General features: G+C 40.5%; 1 protein-coding gene across 3 annotated transcripts; it reads right to left on the reverse strand.

Annotated features, from left to right (window-relative positions):
* Positions 1-2,553: 2,553 nt before the first annotated feature.
* Positions 2,554-22,662, reverse strand: LOC124868966 (CMRF35-like molecule 8). Of its 3 annotated transcripts, none has more exons than XM_047366633.1 (8): positions 15,537-17,916; positions 15,380-15,436; positions 14,036-14,353; positions 11,848-11,880; positions 7,790-7,843; positions 5,159-5,248; positions 4,859-4,917; positions 2,554-4,765 (listed from the first exon to the last, which is right to left on the reverse strand). In XM_047366633.1, the coding sequence occupies exons 1-8, from the start codon at positions 15,592-15,594 to the stop codon at positions 4,508-4,510; spliced, it is 927 nt and encodes a 308-aa protein (XP_047222589.1). In that variant the 5' UTR covers positions 15,595-17,916; the 3' UTR covers positions 2,554-4,507. The 3 variants fall into 3 exon arrangements, 2 of the variants coding, with proteins under 2 accessions (XP_047222589.1, XP_047222588.1); XM_047366632.1 differs by lacking the exon at positions 7,790-7,843 and adding an exon at positions 9,555-9,572 and having other exon boundaries at positions 11,782-11,880; XR_007038443.1 differs by lacking the exons at positions 2,554-4,765; positions 4,859-4,917; positions 5,159-5,248; ... (1 more) ...; positions 11,848-11,880; positions 15,537-17,916 and adding an exon at positions 19,674-22,662 and having other exon boundaries at positions 14,279-14,353.
* Positions 22,663-26,546: the final 3,884 nt, after the last annotated feature.

The raw sequence follows: 26,546 nt of genomic DNA on the forward strand, positions 1-26,546 counted from the left end.
ATTTGAGTCACCATATTGTTGGTTTTTCATTGGTGGTAAAAAGTCTTGTTGCCTGGTTCTAAGATATTTTAGGAGGTTTTTATAGTTTGCCTTAGTCAAGCTTGTTAAAATAGCGCCCTTGGGGCTCGTGCTGAGCTACTAAAATCAACCTAGCCCATATACCAAGAGTCAGTTCTAAATTAGGGGGGGTTAACTCAGAGTAGAACTGTCCATTTTATTTCTGACTTCCTTGGCAGAAAAGCAGTATCACGGACCGTCAACAGTTGACTGGAACAAAAACAAGGGCGGCAATTCCGTCTCCTTGAAACCTCCGCGTTTTTTTTGGTTACGTGTTAAATCCATGTCCTTCATCGCTAAAGTTGAAAACTTACAAGCCTTCTTATTCCTGTAAGCTTAATTTGCTTAGTTTTCTCGTTGGCCAACGGGGGAGAATGAATGAAAGTCACGTGGGATTTTCTTCTCCAGAGTGATGCTCCAGTTGCGTGGTAACGGCGTCTCGGTTTCCAGCGTGAAAAGCGCCTCATTAAAGGGCTCACCTTACTATATAGCCCACTGTGACGTCAGAACTGGGACGCCCCGTCCTATCACACGCGGTACACCCAGGGATTTGTAGTAGCGGACTATCCTGGGGTACAAAATGGCCGATAACGCCAGAAGGCCTGGTGGCGTCCAGCAACGTGCAAATGGTCCAATATTCAGCAAAACATGGTCCAACACGGCAAATGTTAAAAACTCCGCCAGTCAACTCTGAATGAAGCAGTGAAGTGGTTCACACGTCATCGGGGACGTCACATGAAGCAAGCTCCGGCCCACTGCTTCACCATAACTACCCTGTTGAGTTTGAAGCGAGCTTTGAAGCTCCGGTGTTAGGGGTAACATCACTACTGTGCTCCTTCTCAGGTGACTTCCTAGTCCTGGCTCCAAGCTGCTGTGACTCATTTGTGCTGGCTTCAAGCTCCAGTCAGCCCCCAGCCAAAATCAAGACTTCAATCCTTCAAGAATTATTGTGGATCAAGTTCCAGTGGAAAGCCCAAGCCCTTCGACTCCTAGGATCTCATGCAAGCGAACCCTGCTCACCGTCCACCTGTAACTTTACGTCAAGTCTCAAGAAACTCCTCCAGGTATTCTGTCTTACTGAGAACCGTTGTGTGAGAATCCAACTACATTGTGCTAACCTGCCTCTTCTTCAGAGAGCCCACTCCCTCAGCCCACAACATTTCCTTCATCAGTAAGCAAGAACTTATTCTCATTCTCTGCAATTCTACTTCAAACCCCAAGAGTAACTCACCTGATCTCCCTTTCCACACAGCTTTGTGAATCCAGTCCTGGTTCCAGTTCCATATCCATTACCTGTCAAAATAAACTTGTTAAATTTTTCTCCTGCCTCCTAAGTGTCATTCTGCATGTGGGTCAAATCAGTTATGAAAACCATGACATTTTTAATCATTTCCTTGTAATAAAACAATGTTTCATTTATTTTCTCCATAAAGCACTTGGCTACATTTCAAGTTTCCATAACCCATTTACTTTAGATGATGCCAAAATGTTTCAATATGTCTTTACTAGATGATACACGTCCATCTTCTTGTTAAACGGTCAAAAACCTGTTCTCCTCTGTCCCATCTCAACACACCTGAGCACCACTGAACCAGTATTAAATGGGTGTGTAGACAGTGACGGGTAGCGTTTCTAATCCCTCTTGTGTTGCAATAACACCAGCAACATAAAATGGCTCCAACAGCCTGTTTAATCTGAACTAGTGAGGAGAAATTTGAGCACCTCATCCTTTTCAGTTTGAATTGTCATGAATGCAATGGTGATGATATTTATTAAGATCACTGTCTGGTTGGAATCATGGCAGTCTTAGTCAAAAAGCAAGATCCTAGAAATACATTTATTTATTTTAATTATGCTGAGAGTATTTGAAACATTTGATTAAAACTGATTCTCTGAATATGTTTCTTCTTTCATGAACCTGTTCTGTTTTACTGTCATCTTTCCAGCCCTTCATTCCACTTATGAAGAAACATTTTCATTTGACCTGCCAGAAATAAGAAATAAAACATTTTACAGCCCAGTCTGTTGTTCTCCACTGATCAAATGAGTCTCTACTATTAGACACTTTTTGTGGAGAAAAGTGTTATAACTTGAATTAAATGCTTTGATTGTGACTGAGGTAAAGGGCCAGATATTTTCACATTATGGTGCAAATCCAAGTAGAAGCTCACAGAAAGGGCTGCTACTGTTTTCTGTCATGGCCAGGCAGCTTAACCTTACCTGTAGCTCAGGTGAAAGTTAATTCTCTGTTCTTCGTTCCTCATCATGACCCTGATGATGTTCATTAGTGAACCTCCACCTCAGCTGTAGCTTCCAATTAGCCCATTCTGAGCCAATATTCAGGTTTTACTGCTAACTTCAGCCTGGGTTAAGCTGCGCTGCTTCCACCTGTTCCTGGGTGCACACACACCAGGCTTCCCACTCTCTGGTTGGCTCCGCGGCTTCTCTAAAATGAGCCGTCTCTCCTATTTTTGCCCTGTTCGAGGCGAAGTCTACTGTCATTTAGGGGCTTAATGCATGTTTTTAACAGAAATGTACTTGTTAATGTCTTCTTTGGTGAGATCTATTCAGAAAACATCCCGGGCTTCAGTCTCGGGGTCTGATGTGCCTGCTACAGGATATGTGTCACTTTAAAGTGGGACAGAACTCTAACATAATTTATCATAATGTCAGTTTTTTACATCACAAAAACCTGTCATTTTAATGTTGAGGTGTTCACTTTTCATATTCACTGGATGTGTGGACTAATCAGGAACCACAGAGGCAGTTGATGTTCTGATGTATTTGAGTTTTGTCTGTTAGTGCACAACACATCCACATATGATACAAAATACATGAACACACCGTTATAATTCAAACATGTTTCTTCATAAATGTAACTTGAGCTTTGAGCTCAGGTTTATTTAATAATTCAAGTTAATTTAATAATTAAGCTTTGTTTCATCCATTTTGATAATAAGATGTGACTACCATTCGAGTTGTTCGACGTTTAATACTTATATATTTAAATATTAATATTGTAAAAAATACAGGCAATAAAACTTAATATGTGAGTCTGGAAAGTATGGAATTTCACATCAAAAAATGTGTAACCTGTCCAATGACTGGCCATTAAATTATCAGACTTAGGAGTGAATTTTCTGAGATTTCTCTTACTGTACAATGATGGGCTTTTACATTGCTTGAAAATGATTTTATAACTTTTCTCAGATTGATGGGCAGCATCAACTGTTTCTGTAAGGTCATTGCTTATGTCTTTCATTTCCTTTTAAGGAAGCAATTTTATTATACAAGACAAGCAAAAGCCCATCATTATACAGTAAGAAAAGTCCCAGAAAATTCCCTCCAAAGTCTGATAATGTAATGGTCAGAGTCTGCTGATTTTCCCTGTGCTTTTAAGTCTAAGCTGAAACCTATCTGTTCAAGGAGAATTGTATGTCATTTAATTTGACCAGCTTTAAACAGCATTGCCTCACAGACTGCTATTTTAATAATTACTTAATAGTGTCGCTCCTATCTATCTGCACTTATTCATTTGCAAGTTTGGTTGATAATTTTTATTCTGGTAATATTTATCTCTCAGTTTTATTGGGCTAAGCGCTAGGAATTTGATTTATGTTTTCAAAAGTGCTAGATATATAAATTCAATTGCAATTTTCAATCGTCATTGAGTCGACCCTGTATACTCAAGTATTTTAGAGACATTTGTGCAATTCATTGTGATCAGCTGTTGCTTGTAGAAACAAAATGTCCAAAAAAGGACCTATTCTCTGGCTTATCAAAATTATAATTTTTTTCTATTAAAGAGGGGATGATGATATTCTTTTTTACCTGCACTTTATTGTGCATTATAAAACTCAGGTTTAAACAATATGGCAACTAACAAAAGAAAGTATTTCCTCATGGAAATGAATTTTTAAATGATAACATTTTTGACAAAAGATAAACAAGATACCTGAAACCCAATTGAAAGAACCAAAACAAATACACCAAGGCATGCAATTAGTTTAACTGTAAAAAAATAAAACAACTGTAAAACTCCTGAGGCTGTTCAGAGTCTGGTGCCACAGATTTTCACATATTTACAGGCACAGCAAAGTATCTGCATGTGGTTTCTTTCTAATGGCAGCATACACTTCCCAGAGTTCCTGAACACTTCATGGCTGTAAATCCACTATCCCATAAAGTCTGCAACCGGAGAGCAAGATGTTGAGACGTATCTTGTAATAGCAGTTACACAACAATAAGTTGCAGGCTCTATACAAATGGATGGGGCTGATGCTCCATGTACCCTCTCTATTGGGATACGTGGGAAAAAGGGTCCCCTGACCTTTGACCTTCCTCATTTTAAATCCACAAGCAATTTGAAGTGTTCATTCTTTATGTATGCAGGGAAAGTTAAAATTCTTACAGCATGTTCCAGAGAAAACACAAAAGACACCTGACTACACTATTCTCCATGCTTTGCAATGGTACTGTAGAGAGTTGTCTCTGCTGGAGCATGTGCTGCACCTTCGGCACTGATGTTTGAGGTGCAAGATCCATTTTTATTATTATCAGTACCAGTGGACCTGTCTCCCTTGATATTGATGCTGGTGTAGTGCAGGTCCTCTGCAGGTGGGTTTACTGTGGAATAATGAGAGCAGACTGTGTTCGCTTGTTTGTTCTGCATCTGGATTTCTTCATATTGGTGATCTCCATCATTTCTCTGGAGAACAGAACAACAATTAGGAAGAATGAGTGTGGTGATGAGATAGATGCATCTGTTGTTATTACAAGTGAACAAGACACACATACAGACCTCTGTGATTTGTACAGTGTTTGTCTTCTGCTCTGATGCTCCCTCTGAAGCACAACTCACTAGACAGAGAATGTTTAAGTATAGCTACAAGATATTTTTTGTTTTAACATCTGTTATGTCTGTGCAATTAACTTGTCACAAAGTCAGTTCTTATACATTGGCACAGAATCTCTATTTTAAGTTACCAAACAAAAAACAAAAAACAAAACAAAAACGTGTTTATCAAACTGGAAATAAATTAGAGTACTGTGTTACTATTGGAGATTCTTGTAATAATGTGGTTATACAGCCACACCTTACCTTGTCTGTTGAAGAGTTTCCGTCTGCACAGTATGAGTACAACTATAACCACCACTATCAAGACAGCACACACAATACCAGCGATCGGGCCTGCAAACAAAAGAAACGGCAACAACAAAGTATTAATGCTTCCGCCTCTCTGCCTGCTCAGACGTTTTTCTCCTAAGCTCCCTGCTTGCTTGCATTCTTTTACTCCTAACTTTTTATCTCTTAGCCAAAATTACGGAAATATTGGACTAAAACTACTTCTTACCAGCGACTCCCAAGGATTATTATTATTATTTCATTTATTTTTTTAAAGGACTTTGATGTTTTTATAATTGAACTAGAAAGAAGGACAAGTTGACGCCAGCTAATCAGCACAAAATGCCTCCCTTCACCACAGAGGACTTCGACAAACTTTTACACAAATTGGCTGCTGTGGAGTTGAAAATCCACCGACTAGAAGTGAATGTGGAGGTGAATATGGGGTACAACGATGATTCAACTCTGCCTGTGATCCCAAACAGTGTCAGCCAGCTCAACAACTCAGCCGGCAATCAGAACATTGAGAATAAACCTACCGGCAGACGCCCTGGCATGTTTTAGGTGCATGCCCAAAAAATCAAGGTGGACGACTCCCTGGAAGATCTCAGCAATTAAATAAATTGGAATGGCCGGAATTACAGAGAAATGTCCCCGTTTCCCCTGGGAAAAGGAGACTTCAACAGCGAGCTACTGTCACAACAACTGATAGGAGTGAGACAGCTGGAAATAATGGAGTTCCCCTCCAAAACAGACTTGCTCCACTACAGAATGAAAACCAGGAAAACTATCCATCTTCTGAGATCAATAAAAGGTTTGAGAACAACCTTCATTCTAAACAGTCTTCTCCTAAATTGCCAGAGAAAAAGCGCCCCACCGGACCAAGAACCCTAATAGTGGGCAACACAGCTGTGGATGGGATTAAAATCTTCTGCAACAAGAAAAACACAGAAGTTATGATTGGTCCCAGTAACGTGGTATCTGATATCTCAGAGAATATTCTTGCAATCACAGAAAAGCGCCCGTCTCTAGAAAACCTTATTATACACAGTGGAGCCATGGATGACGTGGCTAAGAAAAAATCAGAAGGATTGAAGGAGGATTTCACTCGTCTTCTGAATATTGTTGGAGGTCTCAATATCAAGGTGTTTCTCAGCGGACCCTTTGCACCAATTTTCTGTGGAGATTTGATTTTTTCCAGACTTCTGATGATTAATAAGTGGTTGAAAAAAACATGTGTCACCACACCTGTGAACTTCATCGACAACTTTTCAAGCAAGATAGTTTCTGTTTGAACAAGCTGGGAGCCAGATGTCTCACATCTAATCTCTTCTATTCAGTAAATAATCCACCAGCAGCTTTGACCTTCAGCAGAGAACATGGAGTATCAACAACAATATTAACGCTGCCTCCAACACCTCCAGCAGAAACAACCGGCCAGTTGGCTGAGAACGAGAGGTCATCACAAAAGGTCTCCCCATCGAAATCCACAGGAGCGGTGGACCCCCCCCCCCGTTATACCCCCCTCACCCCAGACCCCGACCCAGACCGCACAGAACTCTCCCATCTCCCCACTGAGCCCGCTTTTTGCTTTACTGGATTCTGATAACATGAAAGGAGCTCTTAAGATCTGGACCCAAATGGCTCTGACATCTTCTCCATTCAACACCCCCCGTGGGCGAGGCCCTGCTACTAAACCAACATCTTCCAAATGCCGCAGACCTCCACCACCTCCTAATCTATCTCCTCCTAATAAGGACCTTCAAATCACTTCTCTGTGATACAGTCTGGGCCCCAGTGGTAACGCTATCAGAAATGAGCAAGTCCAGGAAAAACTTGGGCCCCTGATAGGAGATAGTTGTAAAATCTCTGTGCTTATACGTGACAGAAAGAACAAAGCCAAAAGGATAAGAGACAGTAATAAACAATCAAAAAAAGCCATAAACTGTCAGGTAAACCAGACACAGAGTTAATATCAGCAACTAAGTCATATAAACTGGCTTTACTGAACATTAGATCTCTGTCAGGTAAATCATTTTTAATCAATGACGTCATTACTGACCACGATCTTGATGTTATGTTTTTAACAGAAACATGGTTACATGAATTTAATGAAGCTCCCATTCTGATAGAGGCGACGCCTCCGAACTACAATTTTCTTTGTGAAAGCAGACACCAAGGAAAAGGTGGAGGGGTGGCCACTTCGTTTAAAGATTTATTAGAGTGTAAAAAAGTATTTCTGGGCAAATTTGACTCTTGAATATTTGGCTCTCCGGGTAAAGAGCCCTGTCCGAACAATGTTCTTGAATATTTACAGGCCTCCTAAGTCCAAAACAAACTTTATCAGTGATTTTGATCAGCTTTTATCTGTGATATGTGTTGATTATGACTGTTTAATTATTGTTGGAGACTTCAACATTCACATGGACAATCCTGATGACAGAAGTGCAATAGATCTATGTGACACTCTTAGAAATTGTGGTTTGACTCAACATGTTAAACAGCAAACGCACAAACAGGGACATATTTTGGACTTGATCATCACAAAGGGTCTAAACATTTCCAATGTGCACATTAGAGAGGTGTTAAATAGCAGGTGTTTCTTACCAGAACAAAACTCTTGCTGGATTCTAATGCTTTTTGTTGGTTGCTCAGGTTGACCTTACCTTACCTTACCTTACCTTACCTTACCTTACCTTACCTTACCTTACCTTACCTTACCTTACCTTACCTTACCTTACCTTACCTTACCTTACCTTACCTTACCTTACCTTACCTTACCTTACCTTACCTTACCTTACCTTACCTTACCTTACCTTACCTTACCTTACCTTACCTTACCTTACCTTACCTTACCTTACCTTACCTTACCTTACCTTACCTTACCTTACCTTACCTTACCTTACCTTACCTTACCTTACCTTACCTTACCTTACCTTACCTTACCTTACCTTACCTTACCTTACCTTACCTTACCTTACCTTACCTTACCTTACCTTACCTTACCTTACCTTACCTTACCTTACCTTACCTTACCTTACCTTACCTTACCTTACCTTACCTTACCTTACCTTACCTTACCTTACCTTACCTTACCTTACCTTACCTTACCTTACCTTACCTACCTTACCTTACCTTACCTTACCTTACCTTACCTTACCTTACCTTACCTTACCTTACCTTACCTTACCTTACCTTACCTTACCTTACCTTACCTTACCTTACCTTACCTTACCTTACCTTACCTTACCTTACCTTACCTTACCTTACCTTACCTTACCTTACCTTACCTTACCTTACCTTACCTTACCTTACCTTACCTTACCTTACCTTACCTTACCTTACCTTACCTTACCTTACCTTACCTTACCTTACCTTACCTTACCTTACCTTACCTTACCTTACCTTACCTTACCTTACCTTACCTTACCTTACCTTACCTTACCTTACCTTACCTTACCTTACCTTACCTTACCTTACCTTACCTTACCTTACCTTACCTTACCTTACCTTACCTTACCTTACCTTACCTTACCTTACCTTACCTTACCTTACCTTACCTTACCTTACCTTACCTTACCTTACCTTACCTTACCTTACCTTACCTTACCTTACCTTACCTTACCTTACCTTACCTTACCTTACCTTACCTTACCTTACCTTACCTTACCTTACCTTACCTTACCTTACCTTACCTTACCTTACCTTACCTTACCTTACCTTACCTTACCTTACCTTACCTTACCTTACCTTACCTTACCTTACCTTACCTTACCTTACCTTACCTTACCTTACCTTACCTTACCTTACCTTACCTTACCTTACCTTACCTTACCTTACCTTACCTTACCTTACCTTACCTTACCTTACCTTACCTTACCTTACCTTACCTTACCTTACCTTACCTACCTTACCTTACCTTACCTTACCTTACCTTACCTTACCTTACCTTACCTTACCTTACCTTACCTTACCTTACCTTACCTTACCTTACCTTACCTTACCTTACCTTACCTTACCTTACCTTACCTTACCTTACCTTACCTTACCTTACCTTACCTTACCTTACCTTACCTTACCTTACCTTACCTTACCTTACCTTACCTTACCTTACCTTACCTTACCTTACCTTACCTAAATTGGAGTATACTAACAATTTCTCACTTCAAGACGTCATGCAACAAACTAAATAAACATCAAATGTTGCAAAATGTTTTTAGAGAGTGTTGACAACACCTTGTTTACTGTTTTGTTTGCCTTTATGTGAATCTTTCAAAAGAGATAACACAAATAACAGACATAGACTTACAGTGTAAACAAACAGGAACTGGTAAAAAATGTTTTTCTATAGTTATAATAATACCTTCTTTACCTGAACTGCTTCCTTGGCCTTCATGTGAATCATGTAAACACAAACACCACACGCAGAGTTAGAGTGAAAGCAAACAGGAACATAGAAGAAAATGACTTTTTGTAGTGATAATGTCAGCGTTTACATTTGACCCCAACTTTTAAAAGGGAGAACCTTTTGTACACTCTTGATGAATTGTTTCTTTTCAACGACTGTACAAAGATAAGTACAAAAATCCTGCTGTGCTGCTTCACAGGAGGATTTGACAAAAATACTACTACAAAAATATAAATTTCCAAATTGTGTGTATTTGGCTCAGTGAAGAAACATTCTGGTAAGGATTGGAAAAAGACGCAAATATCAGGAGTAGACAATGAAGTATTAGTATAGATGAAGAGAGAATTTTACAGATTCTGAGTAAATTGAGTATTTTCAACTAGTCTGAGAAATACACGTTTGAAGAAGGACATGAAGGTCAGACAGGGGAAAAAGTATGAATTTCAAGAGTTTTAACCTTAATTGTTTGATACAAAGTTTAACTCTCGTCAAGCTATGATTGACACTACCTTGGATAGCTAAGCTAAGTAAAGGGAAAGGACAATGATTGTCTTGAGAGTTAAAACTGGAAAGCCGCGTTGTTACCAGTGATAAGAAGCTGATTCTGAACAAAAGTTGAGCGCGTTGTAGCGCATATTTAGTCAATGACTTGTAAACACAACAGTATATATTTGATCACTTATTTTTTGGCAATTTAGGGGAAGCTGAGCTTCCCTTGCAGTCTTAGAGCAATCGCCATTGATATATATATATATATATATAGTCAGTCAGTCAGTCATTTTCTACCGCTTATTCCATAGTGGGTCACGGGGGAGCTGGTGCCTATATCCTGCAGTCTATGGGCGAGAGGCGGGGTACACCCTGGACGGGTCGCCAGCCCATCACAGGGCAACACACAAACAACCACGCACACACTCATTCATACACCTAAAGGCAATTTAGAGTAACCAATTAACTTAACAGTCATGTCTTTGGACTGTGGGAGGAAGCCGGAGTACCTGGTGAGATATATATATATATATATATATGGATATATATGAATGCATATATGCCCCCAGTGCCTCCCAAGCCCCCCCACCCTAGCTCCGCCCCTAAGTTCCGGCAAGAATTTAAAAATACTTTCACCCCTCACTATAAGTAAACTGTGATGGTTAAAATAGTTTGTGTTAATTTTCTTAGCTTGGTTTGTTTCATATCACGTCAAAGATTTCATTAATAATTGTATTTTAGTTTTCTAAAAGGTTTTGGATTGATGTGACCTCAGCAGGATAGGTTTTACCAAACCTGAAGTTAAATTGACCTCTTGATACTCTCCAAGTGCTCAAAGAAAACATCTGTTGTGAATTGACTTAAACATAAATTAAAGATTTTTTGTTAGTTTTTTCATAGATACCTGTTCAGATTTTGCTTTACAAAATTTAAAGTGGCAAATATTTAATTTTGGAAAATCCTGAAGAGCAAAGAACCCAGGTTTAACATCACTGTTTAACCTGTTTCAATGTACTAACTCACATGGTGAACACTGAGTTAAGCTCAATATCATTAACACCCTTGGCAGATTTAGCTTTAGCATTACTTTTCATTCAACCCAGATGTCTGTTTCTAAGAAATGATACGAGCATGTCTCAAAAGATAACAAAATAATTTAAAAGGAGTATTGTTTTGAAAATATGAAGTAGTCTGTGAGATCTGAAGGCCTTCTTGCCATCACCCTAATCTGTAGCTGTCTCCATAGATTATCTATTAGATTCAAGTCAGCCCACTGGCTGGGCCACTCAAAAAAAAGTTAATATTACTTCCCGTCAGAAGAAACAGGTCGGTAAAATCAAAATCACTTTAAACCTAAATCTGCCAGAGGCCTAAATAATATTGGGCTTCATACTAACGTAGAACTCATAATTTGTCATTTCATTGCACTTATGACAATGACAATAAAAGAAACTCTATTCTGTTCCATTCTAATAGTAATTATATAGATTTATTGTGTAAATTCATCGAGATATAATCAGTGCTAATAAAAGCAAGTTTATTCTTTGTAATGGTTTTTGTAATAATACCCCCATCCAATGTAATATCACATATAGTTGAGTTTTCTTGTTTGTAGGATCTATGAATTAAAGATTAGTTAAAGTGTATTTATACAGGAGAAATGTGCACATTAGAGAGGTGTTAAATAGCAGGTGTTTCTTACCAGAACGAAAATCTTGCTGGATTCTAATGCTTTTTGTTGGTGGCGCTGCAAGTTGCTCAGGTTGACCTGGGGGCTGTCCTGTTTTGCTGCCGGTTTTGGCTGTACCACGATTTGAACAGCCACAAGGTAAGCAACAAAAAGCATTAGCAACATTATTTGATGTAAAAAAAAAAAACGTCCCTTCTTTAAAAAGAAACTTACATTGCCTTGCGAAAGTATTCGGCCCCCTTGAACTTTTCAACCTTTTGCCACATTTCAGGCTTCAAACATAAAGATATAAAATTCTAATTTTTTGTGAAGAATCAACAAGTGGGACACAATAGTGAAGTGGAATAAAATTTATTGGATCACTTGGGGTTTGTCTCTATCAGTTTTGCACATCGAGAGACGGAAATTCTTGCTCATTCTTCCTTGCAAAACAGCTCGACCTCAATGAGGTTGGATGGAGAGCGTTCATGAACAGCAGTCTTCAGCTCTTTCCACAGATTCTCGATTGGATTCAGGTCTGGACTTTGACTTGGCCATTCCAACACCTGGATACGTTTATTTGTGAACCATTCCATTGTAGATTTGACTTTATGTTTTGGATCATTGTCTTGTTGGAAGATAAATCTCCATCCCAGTCTCAGGTCTCTTGCAGACTCCAACAGGTTTTCTTCCAGAATGGTCCTGTATTTGGCCCCATCCATCTTCCCATCAATTTTGACCATCTTCACTGTCCCTGCTGACAAAAAGCAGGCCCAAACTATGATGCTGCCACCACCATGTTTGACAGTGGGAATGGTGTGTTCAGGGTGATGAGCTGTGTTGCTTTTACACCAAAAACATATCGTTTTGCATTGTGGCCAAATAGTTGGATTTTGGTTTCATCTGACCAGAGCACCTTCTTCCACATGTTTGGTGTGTCTCCCAGGTGGCTTGTGGCAAACTTTAAACAAGACTTTTTATGAATATCTTTGAGAAATATCTTTCTTCTTGCCACTCTTCCATAAAGGTCAGATTTGTGCAGTGTACGACTGATTGTTGTCCTATGGACAGACTCTCCCACTTCAGCTGTAGATCTCTGCAGTTCATCCAGAGTGATCATGGGCCTCTTGGTTGCATCTCTGATCAGTCTTCTCCTTGTTCGAGATGAAGGTTTAGAGGGACGGCCGGGTCTTGGTAGATTTGCAGCGGTCTGATACTCCTTCCATTTCAATATGATTGCTTGCACAGTGCTCCCTGGTATGTTTAAAGCTTGGGAAATCTTTTTGTATCCAAATCCAGCTTTAAACTTCTCCACAACAGTATCTCGGACCTGCCTGGTGTGTTCCTTGGTCTTCATGATGCTCTCTGCGCTTTGAACAGAACCCTGAGACTATCACAGAGCAGGTGCATTTATACGGAGACTTGATTACACACAGGTGGATTCTATTTATCATCATCAGTCATTTGGGACAACATTGGATCATTCAGAGATCCTCACTGAACTTCTGGAGTGAGTTTGCTGCACTGAAAGTAAAGGGGCCGAATAATATTGCAAGCCCCACTTTTCAGTTTTTTATTTGTTAAAAAACCAATAAATTTTATTCCACTTCACAATTGTGTCCCACTTGTTGTTGATTCTTCACAAAAAATTAGAATTTTATATCTTTATGTTTGAAGCCTGAAATGTGGCAAAAGGTTGAAAAGTTCAAGGGGGCTGAATACTTTCGCAAGGCACTGTATGTCAAGGCCTTATATCCACACCTCTTAAAGGAAATATGGTGACTGTAGAGCTGTAGAGCGTATAGGCCACCTCATGAAAGAGGCAGATAACAACTTGTCTGGAAACAAGTTTTTATAAAATTATTCTAAGATCAGATTTATAAACTCATTTATGTTCATGTACATTTTGATGTCTTTAGTTCATCCATAACCACACCAGTAAGTTCCAGAATAATTTTTGCGAAGATTATTAATGTAGACACGAAAGTAGTTTGATTTTGGATAATCGTTTATATCAAACTTGTCATTAACTGCATGTCTATCTTCTTTTGTTCTCCATATAAAATCTAAAGGATTCACCCCCTTGCATAGAGATTTCTGACATTTATTTTGGCTTTCAGAGTAGCTACATCTCATATGTGCTGTCTCCATTTCAACATGAGACAATTTTATTGGTTTAATGTCATCCAGATCTGCCAGATATAAAAAACGTCTGGTTTTATAAGGCTGTGCTATATTGATCATTTTCTAAACAGGCTGATTACAGAAAGTTCAGATCAGTACTCACTCAGAACATGGAGGAGGACGTCTTGCAAGCATGTGATGGAATTATGTGTTTTCAAGGCACACTGATATTTGCCGGCATCCTCCTGAGTCAGAGTGAAGATTAACACTGTGTACGCCCCCTGCTGTTTATCATCAGTGAGGGAAAACCTGGGCAGTTTCGTGTATTTAGAATGCTGCGCTGAAATTATATTTGTGCAGGTGAAGTTTCCAGCATGTCTGCAGAAGTATCTGATGCTGCTTTTATCTGCTTGTGGATATTTGCAGGTGATAGAAACAGATTCTCCAACATGTGCTGTTTGGTCCACTCTAGTACCGTTGCCTTTGAGAGATTTAAATAGCACAATTATGGTTATTTGTTTCTATTAAGACTTTTTTTTTGTTGTAAGCTGTCTGGAAACATTTTAAAAACATTTATGATTTACAATGATTACCATTAATTATTATTCTTACAGTATGTTTGATTAAAACACATTCTATGTTTAAATGTTTAGATATCAATATGCCTTGCTAATTTCAGTAACTGTAAATGTTGGTAGAAGCAGTGTTATTGTCGGGGGAGGACTGTGGGTCGGACCAAAGCGCAGACAAGAGCTCGGTAGCCGCATCTTAGTACTTCCTTGTTTATTCAAAAAAAATCCAAAACGTAACAAAAACACTGCAGGGATGAATCATAAGTACAGTCCAAAACTTACATGAACTCTGCAGGTCACGTAAGGCAAAAACGTAGCAAAAATGTAGCATAGTCTCCAAACGAAGCATAGACAAAGCATAGACATGGTAAACGTAGCATAAAAACAAAGCGAAGCAAAACAAAGCATAGACATGGTAGGGAACGGGGTAGTAACAGAACGAACTAGCGAGGAACTAAGCAAACAGAACAACTAATATACACAGAGCACAGAGAGGGGAACAAAAGGCAGGTAATCAAAGAAACAGGGAACAGGTGTGACATGGATGCAGGGAGAGCAGGTGAACCTAATAAGACTAAGACATGAGGAAAGGGACTGATTAACAAAACAGTGAAACAGACCTAAACGAAAACTACAGACCAAGATAAAACAGAATCAAGAATAAACATGAACTAAAGGAAACTGAGAACTGGAGGTAGCACAACAACCTAAGATCTAAGGACTAGCAAAAGAAACCATAAAGTCCAAAAATGTCACTCCATGACAGTTATCTCTATATTCAAATATTGTGTGGTAAAAAGAAGAAAACACATATTATCATAGTCTTAAGCACCATCTTAAGTACCATGAGTACAGTTTCCTCTTAACGTTTGGCATACTCATGACAGAATTTGTAAAGACATTTGGAAGTATGTTTTTATGGCCATTGTACTTACAGGCAGTATTGAGGGGTTCTTTGTTTGTCCCTTCAACTAAAGGCGAACTTCCACCAACTGTCATGAAAAATGCAACATAAATTATTTCATTTTTACATATTTTAACATGTTTAAGTCCCTAATAAATTTACTTTGAAACAGAACAAAATGGCATTACCTGTCAGCCACCAGATAGTAGCTGTAAAAAATATCCTCATTGTTGAGTTTAGACACATTTTATAACTAATTGAGCTGAAACTGTTGTGCTAAAAGTTTTTCTCAGTAAGTCAGATCTGTGATAATTTCTCATGTGTTTTTCCAAATTATAGTTTCAACTTCTCCTTTCTTTGACAGAAACTTTGGCATTTGCATGATGTTTCTAAAGGAAGAGCTGGCTGACTAACAGAGAAAAATAAATGCAAAAGAGAAAGGTGTGATCCAACCCATTTGCAGAGTGAATATCCAGCTGCTTCACGTTACAAAACACAGTTTTGCATAATGTCAACTAGCTTTTTTTACCTAGAGGTAATGATGGAATATTCAAAGCTCAAGATGCATTTATGAAGAAACATGTTTGAATTATAACTGTGTGTTCATGTATTTTGTATCATATGTGGATGTGTTGTGCACTAACAGAAAAAGCAGTTTGTGAAATAAAACACAGGCCTCACTCTTTGCTTAGGTTGATCCCTCGTGCACTAATTTTTTACTATTAACGTTTTATGTTGTTTTATCAGGGATGTATTGATCCAATCCCAAGTATCAGATCAGTCCAGTAAAAGGCCTTTTAGATGAGCGGTTTCAGAGTTCCTGACCTTAGGAAAGCATTCACCCCACGTGAAGCTTTTCACATTTTGTCACGTAACAACCAAAGAGTTTCATACATTTTATTGGGATTTTAATGTGATAGACTAACATGAAGATGTGCATAACTGTGAAGTGGAAAAAACCGCCGCATGTTGTGGGTTTTTTTCTCAGCAGTGGATATTTGAATAGTTTGGTCTGACTTTATAGTCAGTCTCCCTTTGTAGAACTACATTTCCATCAGTTACAGCTGCAAGTCTTTTGAAGTATGTCTCTATCTGCTTTGCACATCCAGAAACTTCTTCACCAAATCGGCCAAACTCAGATTTGATGAAGAACATGTGTAGACATCAATTATCTACTCTTGTTACACATTCTCAGTTGGATTTAGGGCTGGACTTTGACTGGTCCTCTCTAAAACATGAGGATACTTTGATCTAAACCATTCCAGTTTTATCTCTTATTGTATGTTTGGGTCATCCTGTTAGAAGGTGAAACACCACCCCAGTCTTAAGAATTTTGCGAATGTTGCAGCCTCCAACAGGTTTCCTTCCAGGATTGTCTTGAATTTAACTTCACACATCAACTCTGACTGGTTACCTTGTCCCTATTAAAAAAAAATCTCATCCACACAGCATTATCCCGCCACTACCATGCTTCACTGAAGAAAAGAGGTGTTCCAGTTGATTTGCAGTATCTTATGTAGTTTACTTAGTTTTTCTGTTCCGTTTCATAAATATTGAAAGTGGTTTTAAATTTCTTGGTGGTTTATCCTTTTGCTGTTCGTCTGAAGAAAATATTATGAATTCATCTCTTTTACTTTCTCAGAGAATCGAAATTCAAAACTATTTCAGGAAGTGAAACTGTGTGTTAGAAATTTACATATGTACTTCAATTGCAGCAATGTTGAGTAAAAATTATTTCTGCTCAACTGTTTAGTTTTTTTTTTTTTTTTTTTTTTTTTTTGCAAAGACAAACTTTATTATTGGAGAGTCTTTAAGTACTATCTGGATCTGATAAAATCTTAAATCTGACTCGGGCCTATTGAGAAGATAAAACATCAGGTATTAAGAGATGTATCTTTGATATGATCCCGGGTTTGTTGAAAGGCCAAAAATATTCACAAAACACAAACACATCAGACCATCAACTGCCTCTGTGGTTCCTGATTAGTCCACACATACAGTGAATATGAACAGTGAACACCTGACCATTAAAATGTCAGGTTTTTGTGATGTAAAAAACTGACATTATGATAAATTATGTTAGAGTTCTGTCCCTCTTTAAAGTGACACATATCCTGTAGCAGGCGCATCAGACCTGGGCTTCCGAGGCATAAGCTGCAAAGCAACATATGTCTAAGCATGTATTTCTATCTTAGTAAAGCCAGCCTATGAATTTATGGAGTCCGATCCTGACTGATTACCTTTTTTACATCTTGGACTCACTCTCTCTCAGGATGTGGTTTTACTGGACAAAATTGTGACAGTGTGCTGTGCTCTGACCAATATGTGCCCCAATATTGTTTTGAAAGTGTAAAACCTAATAGCTTTGTGAACCACTTGTAAAAAATGTGCTCAGTAGAAACCTGTGTACCTAGGTTGCCTTATGTGAATAAATGATGGACAACTACTCGTACTCGTACTCGTCGTCTTTCGCTTTATCCGGGACCGGGTCGCGGGGGCAGCAGACTCAACAGAGACGCCCAGACGTCCCTCTCTCCAGACACCTCCTCCAGTTCCTCCAGGGGGAGCCCAAGGCGTTCCCAGGCCAGCCGAGAGACATAGTCCCTCCAGCGTGTCCTGGGCCGTCCCCTGGGCCTCCTCCCGGTGGGACGTGCCTGGAACACCTCCCAAGGAAGGCGTCCAGGAGGCATCCGGTTTAGATGCCCGAGCCACCTCAACTGGCTCCTCTCGATGTGGAGGAGCAGCGGCTCTATTCCGAGCCCCTCCCGGATGGCCGAGCTCCTCACCCTATCTCTAAGGGAGTGCCCGGCCACCCTACGGAGGAACCTCATTTCAGCCGCTTGTATCCGGGATCTCGTTCTTTCGGTCATGACCCAACGTTCATGGCCATAAGTGAGGGTAGGAACGTAGACCGACCAGTAAATTGAGAGCTTTGCTTTTCGGCTCAGCTCCCTCTTCACCACAACGGACCGGCACCGTGCCCCCATTACTGTGGCAGCTGCACCGATCCGTCTGTCGATCTCCCGCTCCATTCTTCCCTCACTCATGAACAAGACCCCGAGATACTTAAACTCCTCCCCTTGAGGCAGGAACTCCCCTCCAACCTGAAGAGGACAAGCCACCCTTTTCCGGTGGAGTACCATGGCCTCGGACTTGGAGGAGCTGATCCTCATCCCAGCCGCTTCACAGTCGGCTGCGAACCGCCACAGCGCATGCTGTAGGTCTTGGCTAGAGGGGGCCAGCAGGACCACGTCATCTGCAAAAAGAAGAGACGAAATCCACTGGTCCCCAAACCCGACCCCCTCCGGCCCTTGGCTGCGTCTAGAAATCCTGTCCATAAAAGTTATGAACAGGACTGGTGACAAAGGGCAGCCCTGCCGGAGTCCAACATGCACTGGGAACAGGTCCGACTTAGTGCCGGCAATGCGGACCAAACTCCTGCTCCGCTCGTACAGGGACCGGATGGCCCCTAGTAAAGGTCCACAAAACACATGTGAACCGGTTGGGCAAACTCCCATGAACCCTCGAGCACCCTGTAGAGGGTATAGAGCTGGTCCAGTGTTCCACGGCCGGGACGAAAATCACACTGCTCCTCCTGAAGCCGAGGTTCGACTATCGGTCGGACTCTCCTCTCCAATACCCTGGTGTAGGCCTTACCAGGGAGGCTGAGGAGTGTGATCCCCCTGTAGTTGGAACACACCCTCCGGTCCCCCTTCTTATGAAGGGGGACCACCACTCCAGTCTGCCAGTCCAGAGACGTGTCAACCATGACGCATGATGCAAATGCCCTGCTCTCTAACCACTAGACCACCACTACCCCTTAGCATATAGCATAGAGCACAGCTGTTGTGTATTCTGTTAGTTTTTTTATTTGTTTTTTTTTTGAGTATAGGAAGAAACCGGAGTACCCGGACAAAACCCAAGGAGACACATGTGACACACAGACAGACAGACACACACACACACACACACACCTTAAGTTAATTTGTAATTCACCATTGTTTTCTATGAGTTCTCTTGTTTGTTTGGTTTTGTATGTTAGGCCTGAGCAGCTAATTTTATTTGTATTTAATTTGTTTTAAGGATATGGAAAGAAGTCGGAGCACCCGGAGAAAACCCAAGGAAACCCATGAGACACACACACACATGCCAGAACTAAATTTAGTTATAAAATTGTTTACCAAAGGAGAATATGCAAAGGCTCCAGTAAAACTCTGAGCTTGCTTTAGAACCCAACTTTCTTATCTATAAATATTTTCCATTCACTTTTCTCAAATGTTTTCTCAACTATGTTCAGAAATCATAGGATGATGTAATTGACTTACAGGTATGAAGGATTAAAGGACCACCACCCTCCCATTAGAACCAAGGCTAGTAACCTTCATATAACTGGAGCTCACGTACAAGCATGTCTAACAATGTTATCAGTGTGAGACGGGCTATGATGGGATCCAGCCCAAGCTCCTCACACATATAGTTGAAAATTACTGCAAGTGTTCTGAAAATTGCTCCAATCATTTGTAGAGGTATGCGTACACAAGATCCAATTACTCTTAGTATGAAGTTTAAAAGAGCTGAAATGCTTCTCCTGATCCGACCAGGCTGTTGACTTGATTTGGTGCTGGCATTTTGTCTGCTTGAAGAAGAGACATGATCAGAAGCCGCAGATGAAACTGAACCCACGTCTTCATTCCCCACAGATTGGTCAACAGTTAATCTACCACTTCTCCAAAACACAGAATAGCCACAGTGTTCTACAGAAGACTGAGAGATGTTGGCATTTTGTCTCCTTGAAGAAGAGACATGATCAGAAGCCATAGTACATCTGGTAGATGCTCTTTGTCTTAGGTTATCAGAATACAAATTCAGCCTGTTGATAATAGAAGGGTTTGTTGAGTCTGGAAACTGTGGCATCTTTCTTGTTGTTTGATTCAAAGCTTGATGACTGCTGTAAGGCGTTCTTTGCCTTATTTCCTCGAGATTATTGTCCAGACCATGGCTCAGACAAGGATTTCTGTTGCTCACATCGGGATCTACTGAAGATGATAGAGGAACGTACTGAAACGACGTCTGGGGTGCTCCTGTTCTGGTCCTGGTCAAACCTTCTGAGGCAGCATATAAATCAGCTGTTGTGTTCAGACAAGGATTTCTGTCGCTCACTTCGGGATCTACTGAAGATGATAGAGGAACATACTGAAACGACATCCGGGGTGCTCCTGTTCTGGTCCTGGTCAAACCTTCTGAGGCAGCATATAAATCAGCTGTTGTGTTCAGACAAGGATTTCTGTCGCTCACTTCGGGATCTACTGAAGATGATAGAGGAACGTACTGAAACGACGTCCGGGGTGCTCCTGTTCTGGTCCTGGTCAAACCTTCTGAGGCAGCATATAAATCAGCTGTTGTGTTCAGACAAGGATTTCTGTCGCTCACTTCGGGATCTACTGAAGATGATAGAGGAACGTACTGAAACGACGTCTGGGGTGCTCCTGTTCTGGTCCTGGTCAAACCTTCTGAGGCAGCATATAAATCAGATGTTGTGTTCAGACAAGGATTTCTGTCGCTCACTTCGGGATCTACTGAAGATGATAGAGGAACGTACTGAAACGACGTCCGGGGTGCTCCTGTGCTGGTCCTGGTCAAACCTTCTGGGGCTGCATCTAAATCAGCTGTTGTGTTAAGGACAAATGTCTCTGAGTGGCTGAAATATCCAGAACCTGGAGGGGTTCTGTTGTGACAAATTCTGTTTCGTCTCACTGTGAGGTCCTCTGGTGGCAGGTGGAGGGAACAGGCTCTTCCACTTCTACAATAGTAGCAATCTTCAGGGAAATCTGGAGTGTAAAGTCTCAGGATTTGCCCAACAAAGTGAGCACTTTCAGTTAAAAAGCCAAACATTTTGAGATATTTCTCAGAAATATTTCCCTGTGTGAGGTTCAATGTTTGACCGTTTCCAGTTAAATGAAGCTCTATTTTGAAAGAGCTTGTCAAAAGGAACATCAAAGGAACAACTTCACAGCTTGTTACGTCACAGCAGTTCAAAGCAGTGACCACGCCGTCTGACGTTCCCAAGTTACCCTGGAAACCCGATGACAGCCTCCCTCGACCTGCAGAAACGCAGTTGTAAAGGTCCGCGTCACGTTTCCTGGCAACCTTTCAGAATAAGAGCATTTAGGGTAACCATTTTGGGTGCCTCGAGTGTTTCTCTTTTTGAATTTTCATAAAATAAAACACTTTATGAATCCGAAAAAGAAATTAAATTTGTACATTTTTGACTGTGTTGATACAAATTGTGTTTTGTCAGGTTGTGTATTTTGGTTGTTTTTGTCCTTTCAACAGGTTTTTTAAAATTAAACTAAAAGAGCAATATGTTTAATAGCTTTGTGTGGCTGACTCCTATTACACACCAACTAATTTTTTTCTCTCTACTTGTTATAATATGTATTCATTTGTGTTAATATCCCTTTAGAATTTCATGTTTCATAACTACCATGGTTCCTTCTTCTCTGTTGTTCTTCACTTTGTACCTTTCTAAGTGTGTAATGAATGTGGTGTTTTAGGTACACCTGCTTCATATTGTGTAAAAACCTTTAGATATTTAGTCAGGAATGTTTATTCAGTCTGGAGCCGTTAGAATGGGCGAACTGCGCCACCTAGTGTACATCATCTGTCATATGCTGACATGTATAATTACTGGTAAATATGGACATTCACTTTCTGCTTTAAAAACACCATTTCATTTACGGAAGCAAATTTATTATGCAAGACAAGTTTTTTTGAACACCACAATAATTCATACTCAAGGAAATTCAACGTCCTTCACAGGAAAAGAACAGAACAGAGATAAGAATATGATGTTAAAACAAGAAAATGAACAATAGTAACAATGTAAGCATTAGACAAAAGAACAGTCAAAATTCAAAGATGATCATAAACTGATAAACAGTTTCTGTAGAACTCAGGTTTTCAGGGAGGTAGGTCCAGAGCCAGGGAGCCAAAATCTAAATGCTTGCCTCCTTTTATTTTGTTCTGCTACACCAGCTTCTAAAAAAGAAGCTGGTGCCAACTGCCAGTACCTAACATAAAATCCAATTAACCAAGCAGAGTCGACCTTAGTTGAGTAGGTACAAATGAAAAAGGGACTTAAGTGATTAGGTCTCTTATGAATTTAGGGGTCAACCATGATCATTTCAATTCAATTCAAAAATACTTTATTGATCCCAAAGGGAAATTAGATGCTGTTGTATATTATGCAGGTTTATTCAAAGAGCCGTTGTAGATGCTGATGGCTGTGAGCAGGAAGGATCTCCTGTAGCGCTCCGTCTTACAGCAGATCTGAAGAAGCCTCTGACTGAAGACACTCTGTTGTTGTAGGACAGTCTCATGAAGAGGATGCTCAGGGTTCTCCATAATGTTCTTCATTTTATGAAGAATCCGTCTTTCCACAATGATCTCCAGAGGTTCCAGAGGAGTCCCCAGAACAGAGCCAGCCTTTTTTATCAGTTTGTTGAGCTTTTTTAAGTCCCTGGTTCTGATGCTGCTTCCCCAGGAGATGATGGTAGAAGAGATCACACTTTCCACAACAGACTTATAGAAGATATGCAGCATCTTGCTGCAAACACCAAAGGACCTAAGCTTCCTCAAGAAGTACAGTCTGCTCTGTCCCTTCTTGTACATGGCTTCACAGTTGCATCTCCACTCTAGTCTGTTGTCCAGGTGAACACCGAGGTATTTATACTCCTCCACCACCTCCACTTCTTCTCCCATGATAGAAATAGTGTTTGACTTATTCCTGTTTCTCTTAAAATCTACAATCATCTCCTTTGTTTTAGTCACGTTCAACATGAGATGATTGTTTCCACACCATGCCACAAAGCGGTCCAACACCTTCCTGTACTCAGCTTCTTGTCCATCTCTGAGCCACCCCACGACTGCAGAATCATCCGAGTATTTCTGCAGATGACAGGAGTCTGTCTTGTACTGGAAGTCTGAGGTGTACAGAGTGAAAAGGAATGGTGAGAGTACCGTCCCCTGTGGTGCTCCTGGGCTGCTGACTACCTGGTTAGACTCACAACCCTTCAGTCTCACAAACTGTGGTCTGTTTGTCAGGTAGTCTTTGATCCAGGAGATTGTTGAGGCCTCCACCTGAGTCTTCTGGAGTTTCTGACAGAGCAAATCAGGTTGGATTGTATTAAATGCACTGGAGAAATCAAAGAACATGATCCTCACAGTGCTGCTGGCTTTGTCCAGATGACAGTGGGTTTGTTGAAGCAGGTGTATGATGGCATCTTCAACTCCAATTCCACAGCGATAAGCAAACTGAAGGGGGTCCTGATGGTTTACTGTTTGCTTACTCAGGTGAGCCAACAGGAGTCTCTATAAGACCTTCATGATGTGGGATGTCAGGGCAACAGGTCTATAGTCATTGAGGACTGATGGGTGAGTTTTCTTTGGTACCGGAACAAGACGAGAGGTCTTCCACAACACTGGAACCTTCTTCTGGGCCAGGCTAAGGTTGAAGAGATGCTGCGGAATCCCACAGAGCTGCTCTGCACAGGCCTTCAGGACTCTAGGGCTGACATGATCTGGACCTGCGGCCTTATTCCGATTCAGTATCTCCAGTTGCATCTTCACTTGACTTCTTGAGACACACAGGTGGAAGGGGGAAGCAAAGGAAGCATCAGCATCTTCTGATATGGTTGAAGGCAAACATGTAGAAGCAGAAGGGTCTAGGGCTGAGGTGGAAGATAAAAAATTTGAGGTGTTACTGGACAGCTGTGGGTCCTGTGGGTCAAAGGAAGGTGGAATGTCTGTTTGGCTGTGAGCAGGAGAGGAGGATGCGAAGCTTGTTTCTGAACGGAACCTATTGAAGAATGTGTTCAGTTCATTGGCTCTGTCCAGACCTTCATTAGTCTGATCATCCTTCTGCTTGAAGCCTGTGATCTTCTTCATCCCTGTCCACACATCTCTGATATTGTTTTGCTGGAGCTTGCTCTCCAGCTTCTTCTTGTACACCTCCTTGCTGTCTCTTATCTTGACTTTAAGTTGCTTCTGTATAATCTTCAATAATTCTCTGTCTCCCTCTCTGAAGGCTGTTTTTTCTTGTTAAGCAGGTCCTTCAGGCCACTGGTGATCCAAGGTTTGTTATTGGGGAAGCATCTCACCGTTCTGGTGGGGATGATGTTATCCACACAGAAGTTTATATAGTCGGTTACACACTCAGTCATGGCATTGATGTCCTCTCCATGTGGCTGGCACAGTGCGTCCCAGTCTGTAGCCTCAAAGCAACCTTGCAGAGCTTCTTCAGCTTCCTGTGACCATTTTCTCACAGTCTTCTTTATTGCAGGTTGCCTCTGAACAAGGGGCTTATTTGTCGAGCAGAGAAAAACAAGATTGTGATCTGATTTGCCTAGAGGAGGTCTTGCTGTAGAGATGTATGAGTCCTTGACATTTGCAAAAAACAAATCCAATGTTTTGTTTTCTCTGGTAGAGCAGCTGACAAACTGTTGAAACGTTGTAAGTGTAGCAGAGAGTGAAGCATGGTTAAAATCACCAGAAATTGCCACAAAAGCATTGGGGTTTTGTGTCTGTAGCTTAGCAACAACTGAGCTGATGGCATCACATGCAGTGTCGGCAACAGCGGAAGGTGGAACGTAAACTGTTGCCAAAATAACACAGGTGAACTCTCTGGGTAAATAATATGGACAAAAACTTACTGCCAACAGTTCAATATCTGGACTGCAGAGATGACACTTCGCAGTTACATGTCCTGGATTACACCATCTGTTGTTCACAAGTACTGCCAGTCCACCTCCTTTACATTTGCCGCTCCTCTTTAAATCTCTGTCTGCTCGTATGGTTAAAAAGCCCGGCAGAGAGACGCTGGAGTCGGGGATATGATCCTGCAGCCATGTCTCAGTAAAACACATAATACTGCATGCCTGGTACTCTGGCTGGGTCCTTTGTAGGGCTTGGAGTTCATCCAACTTGTTTCCCAACGATCCCACATTGCCCATCATAATCGACGGAAGAGATGGTTTGAACTTCCTCCTTCTCTCTCTTCTCTTAGCTCCTGCTCTGCATCCACGGCGTCTCCTTTTCAACTCATCAGGGATTTGGGGTTGTAGTTGAAGTATTATTTGAGCTTTTGAGATATTAATCACCTGGACAACAGATATTAATTTTTATACAAAGACCAGTAAAGATACCATTTCAGTAATGCAGCGTACTAATAATAAAAGCATGGATGAGTATTTCTGCACCCTAATTTGACAGGAAACCCTTAATTTGGGCAATGTTTTTAAGGTAGTGGTAGGTTAATTCAGAGAATTAGGTTAAATCTGTGGTCTGAGCCAACTAGGACACCTATGTTTTTCCTATGATGATTGGTGGAGTGCTAATTTCTATTCTTCTACTTTTACAACCAAAATACATTGACTTCTTTCTTTTGTCAGGAAAGAAAAGATGAAGCAATTCTGACACATCCATCTATGGATATTTTGAAGACACTGACTCAGTCACTGCATTGGATTGTAAATGGTGATGCAGAATTGTACAGATGTGTGTCATCAGCATAGACATAGAAGGACTCCATAATCTGTTTTGGTGGACTGTGTAAATGTTGATTAAAAAAGGCCTGGGAATGGAGCCTTGAAGAGGAACTCTTGATGATACTTTGGTTTGCTCAGATTATATAATATTTATTCAAGATCATTAAAACAGATGTTCATAACTGAATTCTGACAAGTGTGAATAAACATTTCAGCTATCAAGAAAGCCATTATGTCTCTTTCACATAAATATTTAACACATTCTCAAACTATTATTTGCTCTTGCTGGCTTTTTTAGCCTTAGATAGAATCTACATCTGTTCTGCCCTACGTTTTAAATTATTTATCTAAAAATGAACATTTCCATATTTCTCCTATGATTTTGACACATGAATCAGCAAATAATAATGTCATCATAGTTACTTTGGATCCATATTATTGTTTGCTACAAGATATTAACTAGAGTAATGCATAGCAACAAAATAATTACAAATCAAGGACGTTATGTTTTTTTCAAAAGCAGACATAAATAAATGTTAACTTGATCTGAAAAAATTCTATATTTTTTGAGCTGATGAGATAATGACATAACGTTCTTTTGTTTTAAGTTCAAGTCCAAAAACCTTTTTATTTATTTATCTTTAATTAATCAAA

Source organism: Girardinichthys multiradiatus, chromosome 5, assembly GCF_021462225.1.
Source record: "Girardinichthys multiradiatus isolate DD_20200921_A chromosome 5, DD_fGirMul_XY1, whole genome shotgun sequence".
Taxonomy (NCBI): domain Eukaryota; kingdom Metazoa; phylum Chordata; class Actinopteri; order Cyprinodontiformes; family Goodeidae; genus Girardinichthys; species Girardinichthys multiradiatus.

Coding starts and splice junctions, on each gene's coding strand:
- LOC124868966 (XM_047366632.1), bottom strand. CDS start 15,594: ATGTGTCTAAACTCAACAATGAGGATATTTTTTACAGCTACTATCTGG. Junction 14,354..15,379: donor AGAACCCCTCAATACTGCCT/GTAAGTACAATG, acceptor AATCTCTCAAAG/GCAACGGTACTAGAGTGGAC. Junction 11,881..14,035: donor CGTCCTCCTCCATGTTCTGA/GTGAGTACTGAT, acceptor ATCGTGGTACAG/CCAAAACCGGCAGCAAAACA.